We start from the raw sequence: 22,168 nt of genomic DNA on the forward strand, positions 1-22,168 counted from the left end.
CAAGAGAAGAAGTAATACGTTCTGGGCTTCTCTAGTCGACATGAAATTTGGAGCTTCAACAGGGCTTCACCGGGCAAACCAACGGTGCAGAAGGGTGCAGCAAGCTTCTCTTCCAGTTTCTTTCTTCAGATTATTCGTCCAGTGGTCGACTCTGCATTCTGTCTGAGAGACCTCACCTTTTATGCAGGTATCTCCCGTTCATTCGCAGCCTAGCTGTCACTCACACAGCAGGGTGGCTGTCCTCCAAAGACAGACAGCTAATCACCTTTGGGTGCATTCTGGTAACCAGGGAGACTAAGCACAGGGAGTTTCAGGCACCTCCCTAACTTCCTGCCCTTCCAGACACGCTGGAGCCAGAGGCGGGCTTCAGCCGTGAATCCTGCCAAAGAAAAAACAAAGGGACCAAACCTGGTTTGGTGCCCAGAGTAAAACCCAAGATAGACCTCACAAGCAAGAAATGACAAAAAAAGAAGACCGGGGCCATTTTGACAAAATGGGCACCCATGCATGAAATACTGCAGCTGAGGATTCAGTCTGCGGTAAAAACGCACAATAGTAGGAAAATTAAATTGCCACCAGCCATTAACTGTGAGGGTAACATAAAGAATGTTACATGAGTAAGTAGACAAAGGGGCTATTAAGTAACCCCCCCCCCCCAAAGACCCTCCACCACTCCACATAAGATGCTGTGTGCTGGGTCTACAGAGAGACAAAGGCAAGTTAAGTCAATTTCACTTTACTACTCTTGGAAACAGTAGTTTATCCAAGAGAAGGTATTTACACTTTAAGAGAAATCCAAATGACTTCTCTGTGACACTGCACTGAGGGTGCTGTGTGTCACCATACAAGAGGTGATGGCTATGGAGTTTGTCAGACTCCAAAATCATAGAAACACATAGTCCAAATCAGATCAAAAATACATGAAGGAGTGAGAAAAAAACAGTCTCACTCCAGGATAAAAATGAAAAGTCCTAAAGTCCAGCAAAAGAGCTGGAGGTCTCTAAGGTTGAAGGGAATTCTTTCTAACATGGGCCAAGATCAAAAGGCATTTTGAAACATGCAATGAAGTGGGAACTTTGAAATCAAGCGGGCTGCTGAGTCTGACGAAGAGGAAAGCCTGGAGAAGCCTGAAAGGAAGTTGTGAGAACTGTTCGAATATATGGAACTGTGTTGATCCCGAGTGGTTTGAGCTTGGGGAAGGGAGCTGTGGAACAGCTCTATTTCTGTTTGATGAACATGGAGAAGAAAGCTGCAGAACCAGTACAGAGCCATCCTGATATTATTTACCACACCCTTTTTATGTTGACCAAACCTCTACACAGTATATTTTTAGAAAGTGAGGGCAGACTGAGGCTAGACAGATTTTATGATTTTGACCAACAGACTTTGGACTATTATTCTTTTTCTTTTATGGTCGAGACTACTCCCATATAGATAGGGCAAGTTAGGCATTCATCCCAACCCCTTTTACCAAATAAAGGTTTACGAAACGGATTCCTTGTGTCTGTGTTTATCTCTTCTCACCATGCCAATCTCACACTAGGCACACCTTCAACATTATTCAAGCCTACGGTATTGGGGGAAGAAGGTATTACTTACCTTAATCCGATAAGTCACGCCAGAACGCTGGAGTGCAGCTACAGGTGTCCAGGGTAGCCCCTCTTACCAAAGCTGCTACCTAGAGACAAAGTATCCACAGGAACGTTTGCTGTTCTGCTGCTTCTTAAGACTTTAGCCCTCTCTGAACTGCCTTTTAGCTAGGGTTGCGGTTTGGACTTTAAAAGTGCTAACTTGCGTAGAAAGTGTCTCTAAATCCTAAGCTCTGTTATAGTTTGACTAACCAACTGTTTTCCTTAAAAAAAACACTGTTATGTGGTTTTGCAGACTAAATGTAACTACCATATTTCTTCTATGTTTTTCGCGAGTGCACGTTATTACCGATAATACGGTAGAACTGTCAGTGTCAAAAGCTGTAACAATGGAAACCGCGAGCAACTACAAACGAAGCAGTGGCATTTGAGAAGTATCTTAAAGTAATCTTATGTTTTTTGGTTAATTGTACTAAGTATTTCAAAGACTATCTTAAGTAAATATAATAAATATATATTTCAATATACATTTAAGTGTAAGTGTTTCTTTGAGTTGAATTACTAACTAGGTTCAGTGTACTTTCCTACATCTCACATCTTCCTCTTATGATAAGACGGACTGCTCTGCCACTCTACCAATGTTCCATGAGTAGTACAGACTGATCTTTAGAGTTTGGGATCTAACAAGCATTGGGATAGTTTTATAAAGTTTTATAAAGTCTTACCTCACAGTGGACATTAGGAAAACTCCCCGAACAACATCTAGTCAAACGAACTAGGAGCTACGGACGCCTGGGTTAGGGAGGAGGCTAGTGAGCAGATGAGGGGGACGGCCCAAGGCCCAACAAATAAAATAAAAAGCCTTGTAGTGTCTCACAGACGTAGAATGTTTTCTGTACGTTTGTGGAGATGAAAGATTTCAAAATAAAGATTGTTGACTCCCTGTAAAGTAACAAAGAAATGAATGGATAATTATTCAACTTGCTCTTGACAAGGATGGCATATGGTCAGACCTGAACTCATATCATTGGGGCTTAAAAATAATTTTCTGTGATTATCCTCAGTTAGATTGTTTGTGTAAAACTAACCAACGCGCATCCATTTTCCACCAAAAGCGAAAGCCTTTGGGGCGACAGCAAAACATACAGACAAAATCACAAGGATCTTGATTACATTAAACATCTATTTGAACTTCAACCTTTCCTAGAGGGGAGTATTTACTAGCCTCAAATCAAGGTCAATGGAACAGTCATCTGGCCAAATATTCAGCCGACTTATAAGCCCAAACTTTGTACTTACGTGCTTATAGAGCCACCAGCATCTTCTCTCAGCTGAAAGACAGGACAAAAGACAGATTTGTTTAATGATCAGCATTATATATACATATATGGGATACATTACTCACCGTAATCGTATTTCTGATGCTTTTATTTGCTTAGATTAACATGCTGTGCATAGGCCGACATCTAGTGGAAGCTGCAGAGTATTACAGTAGTTGTTTTCGAAACTCAAAAAGGGACGTCAACAGGGCGTGCCAGTAATACTAACCCTAGTGTGACGTCCACTGTACCCATGGTCCTTCACGCGTCAAGGTCCCTCAGATTGTTATTTTTCTGACATGAGGTAGCATGAAGTGTAGCGTGAGGAACATGTTACTTACCTGTAACGGTTATTCTCCAGCATGGGTCTGGCATGGATTCACATGCTCATGAATATTCCCCGCCGTCATACTGGGAATCCTCGGTAAAGAAAAAATCAGTATCAGTTTTGTTTCTGATCTCTCTTTCTTAGTAGTAACCAATAACTGGTCTCTGGGTCATACTGCCCCCAGCCAATGACTTCCCTCTCCCTAAGCCCCGCCCCTGGCAGCCATCCTCAGATTTGGTAGCACTTAAAGTGGCAGTATGACCAAGTGAAGAGCCGCAGAGGGGTAGGAGGGAGGATTCGCATGTGAATCCATGCCAGACCCATGCTGGAGAACAACAGTTACAGGTAAGTAACTTGTTCCTTCTCCAGCATGGGGTCTGGCATGGATTCACATGCTCATGAATATAAGAATACATAGCAGTACACACATGCACAACCACTGAGGTGGCAAAGGCTCAACATTAAGCATTACATAAACTCAACATTAAGCAATTCTTACCTCCTCACCAGGCCCACCTTCAGGCGAACAGGTTGCGAAGCACTGCTTGGCCGACCCTGGACTCCTCCCTGGAATCCCGGTCGATGCAGTAGAATCTTGTGAAGGTGTGCGTCCACCTCCACGTAGCAGCCCTGCAGATATCCAGCAGAGACACACCAGGCAAGAACGGTGTGGTAGCAGCGATCGCCTGGTCAAATGGGCTCTCGGACGGCCGGGCAACGGTCGGTTTGCCAACCGGTGACAGTGCATGATGCAGCCAGAGAGCCATCTGTAAATGGAAGCCTTCGAGAGGGCCTTCCCTTGGTTCATAGGTCCAAAGTTCACAAAAAGCTGTGATGTCTTCCGAAAACTCTTCGAGCTACATCCAGTGAGTGCAAAGTCCTCTCGGCCGGCGACGAAGGCGACGGGAAGAAAACTGGCAACACCAAGGGCTCATTGAGGTGGAAGTCCGACGGCACCTTGGACATGAAGGAGGGGTGCGTCCTCAGCACCACCCTCGTCTCGTGGAAAGTCAAGTATGGAGGCTTGCAGGATAGGGCCTGGATCTCTCCCACCCGTCGTGCGGAGGTGATGGCCACAATGAACGCTGTTTTCCACCACAGGAACTTCAACGGTGCCAAATGCAAAGCTTGAATGGTGGCCCCAGGAGCCTGGTCAGCACCACGTTGAGCTCCCACACCGGGGCTGGAGCCTTCACCGGCGGGAACGATCGGAACAGTCCTTTCATAAATTCCTTCACCAGGCGATGAGACCACAGGGATGACCGTCCTGCAGTCCTGGTGTATCGGGAAATCGCTGCCAGATGTATCTTGATGGAAGCGTGAGCCAGTCCAGCCTTGGCCAGCGACAGTAGGTACGGTAGCACTTGAGGGGCCGTAATCCGTAGAGGGTTAATCTTCTGTGCATGGCACCAGACAGAGAACCTCTTCCACTTGTGTCCGTAGCACTTGAGAGTTGAGGACGCCATGGCCTTTGCAAGAATCTCTCTGCAGTCCGATGGGATATCGTACCCTCCAAACTCTAGTGCTGCAGGAGCCAGGCCTGCAAGGTCAGCGACTCCGGGTCGTGATGAAGGATGGCACCTCCTTCTCTGGAGAGAAGATCTGCGACTGGTGGGGACGCTGACAAGTCCAGAAGGTCCGGGAACCAGATCTGTCTCTGCCACGTCGGTGCAACGAGGATCATCCTGCACCGGGACCTCTTGAGTTGGTTGACGAGTCGCAGTAGCAACGGCAACGGAGGGAACACATACAGGAACAGGCCGTCCCAGGGGAACGAGAAAGCATCGCCCATGCTCCTCGGCTGGGGAAACCTTCTGGTAAACCTCTGGCACTTGGAGCTCGTCGCCGTCGCGAACAGGTCGATTTGGGGTTTGCCCCATCGTTGAAAGAGTCGATCCACTTCTTTGGTCCTGACGTAGTTCCCACTCGTGGCACGAGCGCAGCTCCCTGCTGAGTGAGTCGGCAATGGTGTTCTTTATCCCTGCTAGATGAAAGGGTACCAGAAACATCCCCTGGGCAACGGCCCAATGCCACAGATCCTGGGCTTCCTTGGATAGGGCTGGGGAACAGGCTGTCCCAGGGGAACGAGAAAGCATCGCCCATGCTCCTTGGCTGGTGAAACCTTCTGGCGAACCTCTGGCACTTGGAGCTCGTCGCCGTCACGAACAGGTCGATCTGGGGTTTGCCCCATCGTTGAAAGAGTCGATCCACTTCTTTGGTCCTGACGTAGTTCCCACTCGTGGCACGAGCGCAGCTCCCTGCTGAGTGAGTCGGCGATGGTGTTCTTTATCCCTGCTAGATGAAAGGGTACCAGAAACATCCCCTGGGCAACGGCCCAATGCCACAGATCCTGGGCTTCCTTGGATAGGGCTGGGGATCTGGTTCCTCCCTGGTTCCGGATGTAGAACATTGTGGTGGTGTTGTCGGTGAAGATCCTCACCACCTTGCCCCTGAGGGACGGGAGAAACGGCCTGAGGGCCCAGAACACTGTTCGGAGTTCCAGGATGTTGATGTGGAGTGGCCTCTCTGTTATGCTCACCTGATATCCACAGGGACGCCACCCAGCCGGGTTACTCGCTGGTATGCTGCTCAGCTTTGCCCTGATGTGGTCTGCGGGGAAGGTTCTGCCTGAAAATACATGAGGACTGTGTTCAAGACTGACCAACTGGGGTAAGTATCCTCCCTACACCCCACGTATGATTTCAGTCCCTCTGGCGCCCTCTGCTCACCTTGTGGTAGAATTAGGCGTGCTCTCCGTCCTGCATTCTTTGCAGGGGCGTGTTGTCTTTTATGGGCGAGTGCGGTCCAGTTACTTCACTGACGCCTGCCCGTTTGATATTGTTCAGGTAGGTCTTAATGCTGTTCTTTAGTTTTGTTGCTATCCTGCATGCCTTTCTTTGTTTAAAATGTCTCTTTTTTCTCCCTTAGGTATGCAGAGCTTCAGTGCGGCGAACTGGCTTGGTTGAGCCCCGCTGGTAATTGATGGCGCATTAAGAGCGCTATGATGCGGGAAGTAAGCACTATGCGCAGCGCTGCGAAGTCTTGCCTTTGCTAACCTGTGTCTTCCTTCCTTGTAGGTCGCGGTGTTCTTCAGCACGAGTGGAATGTCCGGAGTGGTGCCATCCGAGAGGCGACCAGCCAGGTAAGCCTTTTGAGCAGTTCGTAATTTGTAAATGTCTCTATTGCTTTCTTTAATGTTGCCTCTATCTTCCTCTTTCTGGTCATTCTGTCTGGGAGGCGTGCAGATTCGAGGAAGCTGTTCTCAGTAGCTGCGAGTGTTTAAAGATGAAGACTGCAGGTAAGATGTTGCTGCTAATGATGTTCCTTTTGTCTCCTTGCAGGTTCTGCTTCTCCGAGGTTCGAGGGAATAGCTGGACACGGTGAGCATCACGTTGCAAGTTGCAAAGTAACGCAAAGCGTGTTGTCTTGCTTGGGTGTGGTTTAAATAGCCCCAACAAAATAGTCCAGGTAAAGTAGTCCCTAGGCTACCACACCCAAAGCACTAGACCGCATAGCTTGGTTCTTAGGAACCAAACTATGTGGATGCCTCCATGTTGGCTGACAATACAATAATGTAGTTCCCAAGCACATTGTTTTTCATGGTGTATGAGCCTGGCGCCATAGGCGCCCCGACTGGCCCCATGAGGGTTTTTGAAGAGGATGCCAGACTCTAGAGGCCTGAGTCCTGACTCCACCTGGCCAATGGGTTGGCCAGAGGGGTTTTTGGCCGAGGGTCGTGACACTCTCCTCCGGGAGCCAAAGGCCTCTCGCGTGAAGATCTCCGGTGTGCGCGCCCCACCCTTCCAGGGAGGCATCCGTCGTCACCGTCACCTGGTGTGCTCGGGTCTGAAAGTCTGTGCCCGCCGCGAGATGCGCGTGGGTGCCCCACCACCGAATTGCTTGGAGGAAAACTTAGTTGAGCGGGATCTTGTCCTCGAAACTGCCCGCCTCTTGCATCCAACGGGCGTCGAGGAACTCCTGTAGGGGACACATCCAAAGCCTGCATAGGCGCACCAGGTAGATGCACGAGGACATCATTCCGAGAAGGGACTTGATGGACCTCACCCTGGCCACGTCCGTTGCAAGCAAACGCTGCACCTTGCCCAGGATGGCCTTCGTCCTTTCCTCGGACGGTGAGGCCAAACGCGCTACTGTATCGAGCATGGCTCCCAGAAACAGTGCGACCTGCGACGGAACCAGGTGGGATTTGGGGGAGTTGATGAAGAATCCCAGGTCCGTGAGCAGCTGGACGGTCTTCGCTGTGTGCTTGACGGCGAGTTCCCTTGTTCTTGCTCAGATGAGCCAATCGTCCAGGTAGGGGTAGACGTGGATCCCTTCAGGCGCAGCTGCGTGGCCACTGGTGCCAGGCACTTGGTGAATACCCTGGGCGCCGACTTCAATCCGAATGGGAGGGCCTTGAATTGGTAGTGCCGTCCTTGGACTACGAACCTGAGAAACTTTCGGTGTCCTTTTAGAATAGGGATGTGAAAGTACGCATCCTCCAAATCCAACGACGATAGGAAGTCACCCTCCTCCAGCTGGCCCAGCACGTGCTGGAGGGTGACCATCTGGAACTTCTGTGCCTGCCTTGATGTATTTGTTTAATCGACCCAGGGACGCCATCCTCCTGTCTTCTTTCTGAAGAGGAAGTCTCTTGAGTACACTCCGGAGCCCCAGAGCCTCTTTGGGACGAGTTTGATGGCTCTTTTCTTGAGCATCGCCCTTACCTCTAACAGCAGTTGAAGGACGTGGTTTTCCTTCTGGCCACGGGAGAAATGCTAGGGAACTTTTTTTTAGAAATTCGAGAGTGTGCCCGCGGGACAGGGCATCCAGCACCCATCGGTCAGTGGAGATGGACTCCTACACACTGACGAACTTCGCCAGCCTGCCTCCCACCGGGGTGCTCAGGTGGGGGCCCGACACTAGGGCCGGTTCAGTCTTGCTTGGCAGGGGCCTTGCCGCCCTGGCCTCCCTGGCGACGAAGGCGAGATCCACCTGACTTGCCTCGTCCTCTGTAGGCCTCTTGCGACGAGGAGCGGGCCGCCTGCTGGTACGTCGAGGAGCCACCGCCGAATCCTTTGGAGGCACCTTGCTTGCCTCTGGAGTTCTGAAAGGGCGGCTGTCGTTGCTGCAAAACTCCCAAGGCCCGAGCTGTCTCTGTGTCGGTCTTGATGGCCGGAAGTGACTCATCCACTGTTTTTCCAAACAGGTTGTTCCCGTCGAAGGGCATGTCCAAAACTCTGGTTTGCACGTCCTGGCGGAAATCTGTAGCCTTGAGCCATACCCGCCGTCGAAGGCAAACGCTGTTGCCCAACTGGCAGAAACCGGTGTCCGCAATGTCCGTGGCCACCTCACCTTCCTGTAGGATTGCCAGGGCCTCTGCCCTCTTGTTGTCCGGTAGGAAGTCCAACAGGGGAGCGATCTTGTACCACAACTCCCTGTCGTAGCGGGCCACAATCGCTAGGGCGTTGCCTGCCTTAATCGTCGTTGCCGCAGACGAGATGACTCGTCATCCCATGGCGTCCTGTTTCTTTCCCTCGCTGTCCAGTGGGGAAGTTGAAGTCAACGCCCCCACCGCTTTCTTCTTGGCCGTCGCCGAGACGACCGAATCCGGGGTAGGCTGTGCCCTAAGGCACAAAGGGGCGGCATCGGGGACCCGGTACTTCTTCTCGTACCGGTCCCTCTTGGCAGGCGTCGTGGACAGGTTCTTCAGAAGAGCAAGTCCCTCGTCCCAGATGTCCTCCAGCAACGGCACCGCGAGGACCGTCTTCCTCTTGGCCTTGCGCCGTTGGGAGAGGAAGCCTTCCTTCTTCTGTTCTTCGGGGCAGAGCTGGAAAAGCTTGGATGCCCTGGCAGTCATGGCGTGGAAAGAGGCAATTTTGTTGGGTGGGGAGGCCAGAGGAGGTGGTGATGGGAGGCCCATCCCGTCGTCACCACCTTCGTCGTCCGTCCCCGTCGTGCCTGTATCTGTTCCCGTGTCATCTCCAGGGACAGGGGAAGGAGATAAAGGCTGAGAGGGTCGTGAGGGCTGAAAGGGAAGGGGTGGATGAACTCTCCTCCTCTTGTTCGGAGGGCTTCCCGACGGGCCCGGTTCTGCTGGGTCGTCCATTGGGGGTAGGGGCAATCTCGTCCTTATCTCCGTGCATAAGGTTTGGAATGCCATTAAAACGGCCACCGAGTTGTCCTGTGGCTCGGGTTGCGACGGGCGCGATGGTTGCTCTTCCTCCACGGGAACCTCGTTGGCGCCACCGCCGCGCTCTTTGTCCTCCTCGTCGGGATTCCTCCCGTGGGACTGGACCTCCTCAAACTCCTTGTTGAGGCCCTCCACGACTTCAAGCAGCTCCTCCTCTGAGGCTGCATCCGTGTCCGTAACGGCCACCGGACCCCCCACTCTTTTTCCACCGGGGTCTTCACGGGGGTCTTCTCGATGGGCTGAAAAGAGGATTCCCTCCGCGGTGGCAGGGAAACTCTGGGCCCCGAGGTCGCCTCCACTGGGGTAGCCTCCACAGGCTTCGCCAGGGCCGTCGCGACTACCTCGATAGAAGTCTTAGCCGGGTGAATCAAGGCCTTCACCACATTGTGCGCGCTTGAGGCCTTCACCTTGGGGGGAGGGTCACCGCCTCGCTCCCCCTCGGCTTGTTCCTCTGAGATCGACCGGGGCCTCTCCAGAAGCTTAGCCGGGTTCTCAGATTTTCTCTTCACCGAGCCACAGCATTGGCTCGTGGTTGATGGTGCCGGTGAAGGTGCGCCCTGCCTAGCAGCCGAGGAGCCCGACCGTTCGGCGCTCCCAATGCCCGCTGACTCGCAGTGCTTTGCCTTTTGTTGGGCCCCGTCGCCGGAGCACCCTCACAGGACTTAGAAGACTGCTCGGACTTCTTAATCTTCTCACCTGCTGGGCTCTTTCCTTCCAGCCAGTTGGCGAGACGGGTCCGACGATCCCTCATAGTCCGATCCGTCATGTTCATGCAAAATACACAGTCCTTCTCCACGTGTGTTTTGTCTTCGTGAAGGCAGTAGAGGCATCTAGAATGCTCGTCCTCCTTGAACACATTCTGTAACCCGCATCCAGGACAGTTCCTAAACAGCTTGGATCCATGTGTCGAGCTTCCCTTTTCCTGGGCCATGTCCACGAGGTAGGCCTCAGAAACTTCTGGAATTCTCCAAGAAGCGTAACTCGATGAAACTTCACCCTTGAGGGGCATAGAAAATTCCGAAACGGGTCCCTGTTGATCGGAAGTAGAAACGGTGGAGCTTGAGGCTCGATTGACTGAAAAAAAGAGATAAAACTCTTTGAAGAAACGCAAAACGCAGTAAAAGGTCGAGAGCTATAGCATGAGGACTCCCAACACTTGAACGTGCGGTAAAAATCTGAGGATGGCTGCCAGGGGCGGGGCTTAGGGAGAGGGGCAGTCATTGGCTGGGGGCAGTATGACCCAGAGACCAGTGATTGGTTACTACTAAGAAAGACAGATCAGAAACGAAACGGATACTGATTTTTTCTTTACAGAGGATTCCCAGCCTGACGACGGGGAACATTCATGAGCATGTGAATCCATGCCAGACCCCATGCTGGAGAAGTACAGTTGTATCCAAGCAAATACATATCAGACAAGCTCATAAGCATCCATGCGCCTTCTCTCCGAGGGGGAAAAGGGTGGGCGCATGTGAATCTAAGCAGATACAAGCATCAGAAATACGATTACGGTGAGTAATGTATCCCTTCTGAGGCTTGTGGAATCTGCTTAGATCACATCTGTGCATAGATTAGCGAGCAGTGTTAGGAGAAGGTGGTGGGATGTGAGAAGGTTCATGTGCAAAAAGATGTCTTAAAACCGCTTGTTCCACCTGTCTATCTGTCTTGGAATGAGTGTCAATGCAGTAATGCTGAGTGAAAGTATATGCTGAGCTCCATGTAGCTGCTTTGCAAATGCTATCTAGAGGGACATTTGCAATGAAAGCCAGAGTGGCTCCTGTGCTCCTTGTGGAGTGAGCTCTGAGCGTAAAAGGCAAAGGGCCTCATTCCAGGTCCGGCGGTAACCGAGCCGGAAAAACCTGCAGGTTGCTGCCGGACTTTGAATGAATTACTGCCTCTGTGATTGCCAGAATCACTGGGGCATTACAACCCTGGTGACCCGGTAATTCCGGAGGCGGAATTCCGTAAATCCCCATTCCCATGGAGTCCCAAAGGACTCCAGTGGGATGGGGACAATGGAAACACTGGTTCTGTCTATGACAGAGCCGGTGTTTCCATTTCCGCCTGCAAGCTGGTGGCGTAACTCCCGCCAGGTCAGACCTGGCAGGAGTGACACCACCTGCCTGCAGACCCACCTGCCTGCAGAGCTCGTAATCTGCTGGTCCGGAAACAACGGTGGCGACGGGTTTACTGCCACCGTTGTTTCCGGACCGGCAGGGTCATAATGAGGCCCAGTGTCTTGTCTGATAGGGAATAGCACAATCGTATAACTCTGACTATCCACCTGGAGATGGCATTCTTTGAAATGCAGTCTCCTTATCTGCCTGGTGCTACGGAGACAAACAGTTGGTCTGTTTTTCTTAGCGGTCTGGTCTTGTTTACATAGTAAAGGACCGTCCTCCTCACATCTAGTTTGTGGAGTTTTACCTCAGCTCAGCTGGTGGGATTCTGGAAGAAAGCCGGTAGCTCAATAGACTGGTTTATGTGAAATTTAGAGATGAACTTAGGGGAGAACCTAGGGTGAGTACGTAAAACCAGCTTGTCCTTGTGAATGACAAAGAAAGGATCCTGCACTGACAATGCTTGTATTTCACTAACTCCTCTTATGGAAGTAATAGCCACTAAGAAGGCAGTCTTGTAAATCAGGTGTTTGAGAGTAGACGTGTGCATCGGCTCGAAAGGCGGTCCCATGAGCTTAGTGAGTACATTATTGAGATCCCATCTTGGAGGCGGGTTTGAAATTGGAGGCTGGAGTCTCTTTATTCTCGTGGTAACACAAAAACAACGGTTTTATAGGAAAAAATATTTTATTACTCGATATATCTGAGGTAAAGCTAAAAGTTCATATCCTCAAACTTGAGTGCAAAGTATGGCAAAAAAGTGCGGCAAATCCAACGGCGTAGGTACATCACTGTTCCGAACTGGAGATTGGATTCTGTGGCTGTATGATGATGGTTCAACCTGGGAGAGGTTAACTGTACATATTCTGTTGTCCTGTGATGTTATTTTTAATAGTTCCCGTAGGTCACAGTAAAGCAGAGAAATTTCTGCGGTTGGAAATGCACAGATAAAAGGGCCAGAAGGCCGGGGTGATGAGGTGAAGCTCAAGTAGAAAGGCACACTCTTTTCATCTGGGTGCGCGCAGGAATAGTTGTTATGTGGCAATATCTTATCCCTTTCCGTATAGATATTTGGTATTGGTCATGAGAGCCCTCATGACCTGTGGGGTCGACCGGTTTCGATGGCACTCGTGATTGGGGCCATATTCATCAGGACCATAATTCAGAGGAGGGAAGATGAATCCGAGAGTTTCAGAAATGTCTGAAAGCGGGGCCAGGTTACTCCTGTAGAGATACAGAAAAGAGGGGGGGGGTTTTGGAGAGAGGAGACAGTGGCATGAGAATTTTGGCCATGTCAAAGGCTATGGACAACACCTTACACACCAAATGAGAGGATAAATGTGGGTAAGAAATCAATCTAATTGCGGTGAAAAGTACAAAACTATCATTGGTGCCTGGTCACCGGTGTCTAAAAACAATCCTATCAGCAAGTGGAAAGGGGGGGGGGAAAGGAAGGGGAGGTGCACTGGAGTGGGGGGGACACAGGTACAATTGGGAAGTGCTCAGTGAAAGTCAGGGAAAAAGGAGCCAATGGTACCTCTGTGCACAATGTGCAGCAATCACAGACAGTCTAGTAAGAGAACTGAATGAGAAAAGCGACCATTTGAAAACGAAAATAGCCATCGACATCTATACAGCGAAACTTAGTCTGCTTGACAACACACTCAAAGAGTTTAAGGACAACAACCTCAGCAGAAAGATTACCAAACTCAAAAAAGACCTGGCAGCATTCACGCATGTGAAAGTGTACCCCTATGTAGGGGAAGAATACTTCTCAGAAGAGGCCAAACAATCCAGACGCGACGCCGCCCAGCTACGGTTCCAAAACCTCCAACGAGGCAACGCCAACCGCTCCTGGAACAGCTCCAGCAGTAACTCGAGCAATAGCTCGGGTAACGCCAATTGGAATAAAAGGCGCGTACATTTCAGTGGATCCAATCTAGGCACCCCTCCTGCGGTCCCTTTTTTAGGCCAACGAGGGAGAGGCCAACACGGGGCACGATGGCAGAACCACCCGCCACCTACGGTAGTCACACGCAGCAGAGGCCAAGGAAACATCCCAGCATTACTCCCTCATTGATTGTCAATCAGTCCACACATATATTGACTAGAGCTGAACAAGAAATCCTGCAAAAGGGTCTATCCTTTATCCCTACAGCACGGTATGATCCGTTCCAAACAAGAGTTGAATGTACACAACTGATGCGCAAAATAAGACTGAAGCAGTATTTCACCAATGAGACAATTGAGACTACTGATGCAACGGGCTTACGCCCACCCTCACAGTTTTTTCCGCCACACTGTATGAACTCTCCGGAATCAGTCACCTTTGAACAAGCATTGCTCAAGAAAATCTCAGAGCTGGAGCGGACCATTCCATTCATCAACAACAACTGCACGAAAACCCAACTGACAGCACTTTCAGATTTAGCTAAAAATACAGCCATCACAATAAAACCAGCTGATAAAGGGGGAGCCATCGTCATCATGGACACTAACAACTATACCAACATGGTCAACAATCTCCTGAGCGACAACACCAGCTATAAAATGCTTCGCATGGACCCCACATCTGCTCTTCAAACTACGATCGCTCCCATCATCCACGAAGCTGAGGCCGAAGGTTATATCAGCGCTCGTGAGGCTGCTTTTCTTTCCCCGCCTCACCCTCGTATTCCGGCTATGTATGCCCTACCCAAGATCCATAAGGGCATTACGCCTCCACCAGGACGCCCCATTGTGTCCGGTATTGGCTCCATTTTGGAACCCCTCTCTCAATTTGTAGACTTTTTTATAAAGGAACAAATTCCCAAAATGACTAGTTATGTCAAAGATTCCACCAACATGCTAATCCTGCTTGATACCCTGCAGTATGATCCGCAACAAGAATGGCTAGTCACTATTGACATTGAGTCTCTATACACTCGGATCCCCCAACAAGAAACCTTGAATATGCTGAACAGACTACTACACTCTGGGATTGAACTACATGGTGTGTCACCTACTTTCATCTATCAACTGGCAGAGATCGCATTAACCCAGAACTACTTTGTTTTTCAAAACACCTTCTATCAACAGGTGTCTGGCACCGCGATGGGAGCAACCTTTGCCCCCAGCCTTGCCAACTTGTATGTCGACCTTTTTGAACGACAACATATCTACCCCACCTCCAACCCCTTTCTCGCCAATCTTGACATATGGCGTAGGTATATAGATGACATCTTTGTAATCTTTAAAGGAACTGAACAAGAACTCGCTTCCTTTCAAGTTTGGCTTAACTCACTCAATCCTCACTTACAGTTCACACTAGACAAAGAGAAACATTCCACCCACTTTCTGGACCTTGCAATTTCCACATCAAATGGCAGACTAGTTTCAAGTGTGTATAAAAAATCCACCGACAGAAACTCACTCTTATGCTATTCAAGCTACCATCCAAAAGCACTAAGAGATAATCTACCATTTGGACAGTTTTTAAGATACCGCAGGTTGTGCACTCAGACCCCCACTTACATCGCACAATCCAGCCTTCTACGAGACCAATTGACAGACAGGGGATACCCACAGAAAATCATCAGGGACACTTACAAAAGAGCCAGAAATATCCCTAGACCTATAACTCTGCAACAACATACAAAACCAGTCACCCCCACAGGCATTACAGCAGTATTTAGTTACTCGCCTTTACTCAACAAAATTAAGAAAGAAGTAAAAACTCTATGGCCGATCTTGAATACTGGACATACCACCATCCCTGTACCGCGCTTTGCTCTCAAAAGACGACCAAACCTGCGTGACAAAGTGGTAAAAACACTTACCCATAACATCCCGATCACTGGACCTAGCCAACGCACCCTCTGGGACGCAGCCCCACCTAGAGGACACGCCCCCTGTGGCAACTGCTCTATGTGCTCTATGATCTATATGATCATGTGCCCCTGTGACCTTAGGTATATTGGCATGACAACAAGGACAGTCCGCATACGGATGGTCGAACATCGGTCTTGCATCCGTACCAATAAACTGACTGCCCCTTTAGTACAACACTTTGTAGCTGAAGGACATACTGCAGACTCCTTCCGATGGACCATCATAGAAAGGGTCACACCTCCTGTAAGAGGGGGCAACTATAATAACATTTTGTTCAGAAGGGAACAGCAGTGGATCTACAAACTTAACACGTGCTCTAAAGGATTGAATGAGAACATCCAGTGGCATGACCTAGCGGTGTTGGTGTAGTTTGGCTTTGTCCCTACACCACCCACAGGACCCTTCCACCGAGTTCCTAGTCCCTAGCACCTGTGCTCCAAGTCATCCAAGTGAGCATTCCCCCGCCCCTCTGCATCTCCCTTGCTCGGGTTCCCCCCCTTCCCCCCTCCCCCCCTTCCCTCCTTTCCTCATCCACTCCACCCCTCCCCCCCCCTTTCCCCTCCCCTCCCCGCCTTTCCCTTCAGCCCACTGGATCAGGAGTTTCCCCCTGTCCCTCACAGCTTCGGCACCTTCGAGCCGTGTTGTAAGCCTTGACTATGGGCGATTGAGCATGTTTTTCGTGTATACATACACCGCCCCTCTGCATCTCCCTTGCTCGGTTTTCCCCCCTTCCCCCCTTTCCTCATCCACTCCACCCCTCCCCCCCCCTTCCCCTCCCCTCCCTCCCTTTTCCCTTCAGCCCACTGGATCAGGAGTTTCCCCCTGTCCCTCACAGCTTCGGCACCTTCGAGCCGTGTTGTAAGCCTTGTCTATGGGCGATTGAGCATGTTTTTCGTGTATACATACACCGCTCCTGTTGGGATGTTGCCTTGACACCCGCCGACGTCACCCTGACGCTAGGCGGGCACGCGCTGCATCCTTGTTTTTAGAGGCGGTGGACCGCGACACAGCAACGCGCTCATTTCGAACAGCAGCACCGAGCGAGTCAGACGCCTCTACGACAGACGCCTTCACGATAAGACACAGGTACAGCCACCAGCCTTTCTGAGCAGTCAGCGCTCTGACTGCACATGCAACTCTCACCAGCCCACCGGCTGCTTTGAATCCTTTTAACTTGCGCTTGTTGCAACAACTTGTCCTTTAGCAGTCTGTTTACAGACTCTCTTGTCTTACATTTCAGAGCCACCAGCCAGTCTACATCAGAACAACCTCCTCCAGCACACATTGTGCACAGAGGTACCATTGGCTCCTTTTCCCCTGACTTTCACTGAGCACTTCCCAATTGTACCTGTGTCCCCCCCACTCCAGTGCACCTCCCCTTCCTTCCTCCCCCCCCCCTTTCCACTTGCTGATAGGATTGTTTTTAGACACCGGTGACCAGGCACCAATGATAGTTTTGTACTTTTCACCGCAATTAGATTGATTTCTTACCCACATTTATCCTCTCATTTGGTGTGTAAGGTGTAGTCCATAGCCTTTGACATGGCCAGAATTCTCATGCCACTGTCTCCTCTCTCCAAACCCACCCCCCTCTTTTCTGTATCTCTACAGGAGTAACCTGGCCCCGCTTTCAGACATTTCTGAAACTCTCGGATTCATCTTCCCTCCTCTGAATTATGGTCCTGATGAATATGGCCCCAATCACGAGTGCCATCGAAACCGGTCGACCCCACAGGTCATGAGGGCTCTCATGACCAATACCAAATATCTATACGGAAAGGGATAAGATATTGCCACATAACAACTATTCCTGCGCGCACCCAGATGAAAAGAGTGTGCCTTTCTACTTGAGCTTCACCTCATCACCCCGGCCTTCTGGCCCTTTTATCTGTGCATTTCCAACCGCAGAAATTTCTCTGCTTTCCTGTGACCTACGGGAACTATTAAAAATAACATCACAGGACAACAGAATACGTACAGTTAACCTCTCCCAGGTTGAACCATCATCATACAGCCACAGAATCCAATCTCCAGTTCGGAACAGTGATGTACCTACGCCTTGGATTTGCCGCACTTTTTTGCCATACTTTGCACTCAAGTTTGAGGATATGAACTTTTAGCTTTACCTCAGATATATCGAGTAATAAAATATTTTTTCCTATAAAACCGTTGTTTTTGTGTTACCACATCCAATCTCCTTTTAACGGTTAAAAGGAAACCAACGGCTTGTCCGTGCTCTCTCTTTTTTACCTTCTCCGCAACAACGTAACCCTGTTTTTTGTTACAGTCTCTTTATTCTCTCCATGAATGCCTTGATGACAGGTACCTTCCACCATGCGACTTTATTGTGGGATGTGGTATAGGCCCACAAAGCCGATAGGTGGACCTTTAAGGAGTTGAATACTAACCCTGAATCTAGCAAGTGGAGCATGTAGGTTAGAATGTGTGAAGGAGAAAATTCTATGGGGTTAATTAGTTTAGACTGGCACCAAATTACAAATCTCCTCCACTTGTCAAAATAACAGTGCCTAGTGTTAGGCTTTCTTGCTTCTTTCAAGATATCCATACATCTCTGTGGCAGATTAAGATGTACGAACTCTATGACTTCAGGAGCCATACTGCCAAGTTCCTTGAGTGAGGTTGAGGGTGCACTGTTAATCCCCCGTGCTGAGTGAGCAGATTGTACGGGCACAGTAGCTTGATGGGATCGCACATCGCCAGTTTGCGCAGATGTGGATACCAGGGTTGTCTTGCCCACATAGGAGCTACTAGGATGAGCGTCACCTGTTCCTTGTGGATCTTGTTCACCACCTTCCTCATGTGAGGAGTTGGGTGAAAAGCTTAAGTAAATCTCCCTGACCAGTTCATCCATAGGGCGTTCCCCTTGGATCCTGGCTGGGGGAAACTGGACGGGAAGTCTGGGCATTGACTGTTTTCACTTGTAGCGATCAAGTCTATTGTGGGGAAACCCCCTTGCAAAAAGAGGTGTTCTATGACCCCTGCGTGTAGTTGCCACTCGTGCTCCTCTGGTAGGGGATCTCCGCTCAATGAGTCTGCAAGAGAGTTGAGTTCCACTGGAACATGCAGTGACGATAGGAGTAGTTTCTGTTTGAGTGCCCATTTCTAAATTTGTTGCGCAAAACTGGACAGATTTGGAGAACGTGTGCCCCCCCGGTTTGTTGATGTAAAGCATTGCTGTTGTGCTGTCTGTCAGGACCTGCAAAGATTGGTTTGCTAGGTGAAGCTCGAATGCCTGAAGAGCTTTGAGTACTGCTAGTAGTTCTAGCAGATTGATGCGGTTCTGTGCTGCCGCCTGAGACCACAGACCCTGGCCTGTGTGGTGAAGGTAATGAGCCGCCCACCCAGCGAGCGAGGCATCTGTCGTGACAATCGCTTGTACTTCCGGATCGTAGAATGGTTTCCCCTTCAACAGATTTTCTCTTGTCCACCAGCAAAGATTTTGTACTAGTGTTGGCGAAACAACCACTAGATCGTCCCACTGACCACTTGCCTGAGACCATTGTTTCGCCAACCACTTCTGCATGGGTCGCATGGGCAGGCGCACGTGAGGTACCAGGTAAATGCAAGATGCCATCATGCCTAGCAAACGCATAGCCGGCCTGTTAAAGTGGTATTTGCAGTAACATGTTTTGGACTCTTTCCTCTGACGGGAAGACCAACCCTAACCCTTCTTGTGTGTTTATGACAGCTCCTACGAACTGTTTGGTTGTGCTTGGCACTAGGCTTGATTTTCTCTCGTTGATGGAGAAGCCCAATTGAAAGAGAAGGTTGATGGTCCTTTGAATGTTTTACCTGCAAATTAGGGGAGACTCCCCTGTAATCAGCCAGTTGTCCAGGTAAGGGTACACTGGGATTGCCTCCCTGCGTTGGTGTGCTGCCACCACCGCCAGTACCTTCTTGAATACATTTGGAGCAGATGCTATTCCGAAGGGTAGCACTTTGAATTGGTAGTGCTAGTTCGCTATCTTGAAACGCAAGAATCTTCTGTGCGCTGGGAACATTGAAATATGAAAATAAGCATCTTTCATATCCAGTGTTGCCATGCAGTGTTGCCATGTAATCCCCCTTTTTAATAGGTGGATTACCTCTTGTAGCGTAGTCATGCAGAACTTTTGTGGCTTGACATATTTGTTTGCAGGGCGCAAATCTAACAGTGGGTGCATTGTTAGATCTTTCTTTGGCACAAGGAAGTTAGTTGAATAAATACCCTTGTTTACATGGTTGGCCGGGACGACTTCAATGGCGTCCTTTAGGAGCAGCATGGTGATTTCCTCAAGGAGGATGCGCTGGTGTTCGTTGGAATGGGTCTTTTGTCGTGGGGGGTGGTTGTGGGGTTGCTCGAGGAGCTCAATACAATACCTGCCTGCTACGGTGGACAGCACCCATCTGTCTGTGGTGATTTCCTCCCATGCGCGGGTGAAGCTGGATATGCGCCCTCCTACTGGAGAGGCATGGGATGGCACCTGATGCGGATAGTTAATGCTTCTGAGGTGGAGTGCCACCTCGGGAGGAGTTGCCCCTACCATGACCATGGGATCTGCGCGGTCCTCTACAGTAATTCTGGGAGGACTGACCCTGATTGTTTCCAAAGGAAGTACCTTGGTTCTGGTTATAGTTGGAACCCCTCTGTGAATTTTTGCTGCGTTAACGACGTAAATTGCTGTTTCCCCTCTGGCCAGTAGGTTTATTGGTCAATTGGCCCAAAGACTTGAGAGTATTGTATTCCCCTTTAAGGCGTCCTCGACTGCCTTGCCAAAGAGCACATTGGGCTCAACAGGCATGCTAATAAGGGTGGCTTGCGTCACTTGTTTAAAACCTGATTGGCACAACCATGCGTGGCGCTTAATAATTGTCCCTTCTGCTTTTATCCTACCGGCGTTGTCCGCGGGGTCAAGATTGTTTTTTAATAAGCAGCTTGACACTGCCCTGCCTTCTGCGGCCACCTGGGCTCGCTGAGACTTAAGTGGTTACGGGGCTGATGACAGTAAGGCCGAGACCCCATCCCATATGTGGCAATTGTAGCTAGCCAACAGGGTAGAGTTGTTAGCAATCCTGGTCTGGAATGCCGCAGAGGAGGCCACCTTTCTGCCCATTGTATAAAGTCTCTTGCTTTCCTTGTCAGGCACGGCCTCAGAGGAAGCTAGGGAAGTACCAGCCCTTTTCCTTGATGTAGTAACAACTAATGAATCAGGCTTCATTTGCCCGCTGATGTACAGCGGGTCAGAAGGGGTAGGTCTAAACTGTTTCTCATACAGAGGTTCACTGCCCGTGTAAGATTAGGGGTCTCCAGCGATGGCTGTATCTTTCGCTGAATGGACTTGAGAAGAGGGATAAACTGAGTAACAGCTTTCTTATCTACTAAGATTTCATCTACAAAATCTTTATCTTGTTTTTCTTGTTGTGTAGCTATTTGAAAATGCTTTGCCGCCTTGAACACTTCATTAAGAAGGGGTTGATTGTCAATGGGTGAGTCCATGACTTGGGGGTGCTGATTAACAGAAGAGTCCATGACATACATATTTGTGTCTGGGTCAACCTCAGGGTTCTCATCATCCCCGTAATAAGGGTCTGCTGCATCGTCCCCGTAATAAGGGTCTGCTGCCTCTTGAATAGAGAGGTCTTCATGATCGGAGTCCAGGTCATAGAGGTCAATGACTGTGCTTTGCACTCGATTCTCAGAGTGAGACCTCTTAGCAGGGGGTTGAGCAGGGATCTGCGACCCAAAGGGTGCTGTAGTGGAGAGGAGGGGGTAGAGGGGGAAAAGTGGAAGATCGTGAAATAGTCAGGGTCCTTTTCATAGAAGTTGGCCATGAAGGACATCCTCCTCATGACCCTGTCTATATCCTCAGCAGACCATTGGGCAGAACTAGGGAAGACCAATGGTTGAGAAAGGAGCCCTAAATCTTCAGGTGTGGGAGGAAGTAAGGCAGAAGGAGGAGCCTTCTTTTTCAGGGTGTAAGACAGTGAATCCTGAGATACAGTTTCTTTACTCTTATGAGTGGGCCTAATATCCTGAGATTTCTCCCTATGAGGGGTCTTAGAGGATTTTTTCTTGGACTCCCTCTCCTTACCCTGGTCCGCAGCGTGTTTCCGGACTAAGTGGGCCAATCCCGCCTGTATTGGGTTTTGTACCCGAATCGAGGCCGAACATCGAATATCAGGTGCGGGCTGAACAGGAGCCTCGTCAGTGGACGATTGCCCCCCGGTAGTGGTTTTTCCCGCAACGCCTGTACCGTCTTTCGACGACCGGGGCCTCTCATGTGGCGATCACGAACGAGAGTGCCCAGAGGACAGAGATTCAACAGACCTCTCCCTAGACGTTGGGCGCTGCCATCCTTTCGACACGTGTTTCGAGTCTAGGCCGTGGGTTGTGTTTTTAGTGAAGGATGAAGTGATAACGCTTCCGCCGCCGGGTGTTGTCCCCATAACAAGACCGCCGGCCTGTCTTCCGTGGTCGGGGGCCTGCGCTTGGGTAACCGAGTAACCGTGTTGCCTTTGCCGTTGGATACCGCGGCATTGCTGCCGTCGCTGAAGGCACCCTCGCCATCAATGGCCTTGAGCTGCCAGGCGCGATAGGCCCAGCATTTAGTAAGGCGGTCCTTCAATATCTTGGGTTAGAAGAGTCTACACGCTCTACAAGAACCCTCAACGTGGTCTCGCAAGAGACGCAGAATACACACAAGGTGTTTATCGACCCAAGGAAACTTTTTATTGAACTTAGGGAACAA

The 22,168-nt window shown here is 50.0% G+C and overlaps 1 protein-coding gene across 2 annotated transcripts in view; it reads right to left on the minus strand.

The window, feature by feature from the left end:
• EMD (emerin) overlaps positions 1 to 22,168 on the minus strand; it is a 427,558-nt gene that overhangs the window by 55,288 nt on the left and 350,102 nt on the right. For both annotated transcript variants that reach the window (XM_069645445.1, XM_069645446.1), the window contains one exon: positions 2,889 to 2,920. In XM_069645445.1, coding sequence (XP_069501546.1) covers positions 2,889 to 2,920 — 32 coding nt within the window. The remainder of the gene's footprint in view (positions 1 to 2,888; positions 2,921 to 22,168) is intronic.

The sequence above is a fragment of the Ambystoma mexicanum genome, chromosome 2p, assembly GCF_040938575.1.
Source record: "Ambystoma mexicanum isolate Mex_15411 chromosome 2p, UKY_AmexF1_1, whole genome shotgun sequence".
In the NCBI taxonomy this organism is placed as follows: domain Eukaryota; kingdom Metazoa; phylum Chordata; class Amphibia; order Caudata; family Ambystomatidae; genus Ambystoma; species Ambystoma mexicanum.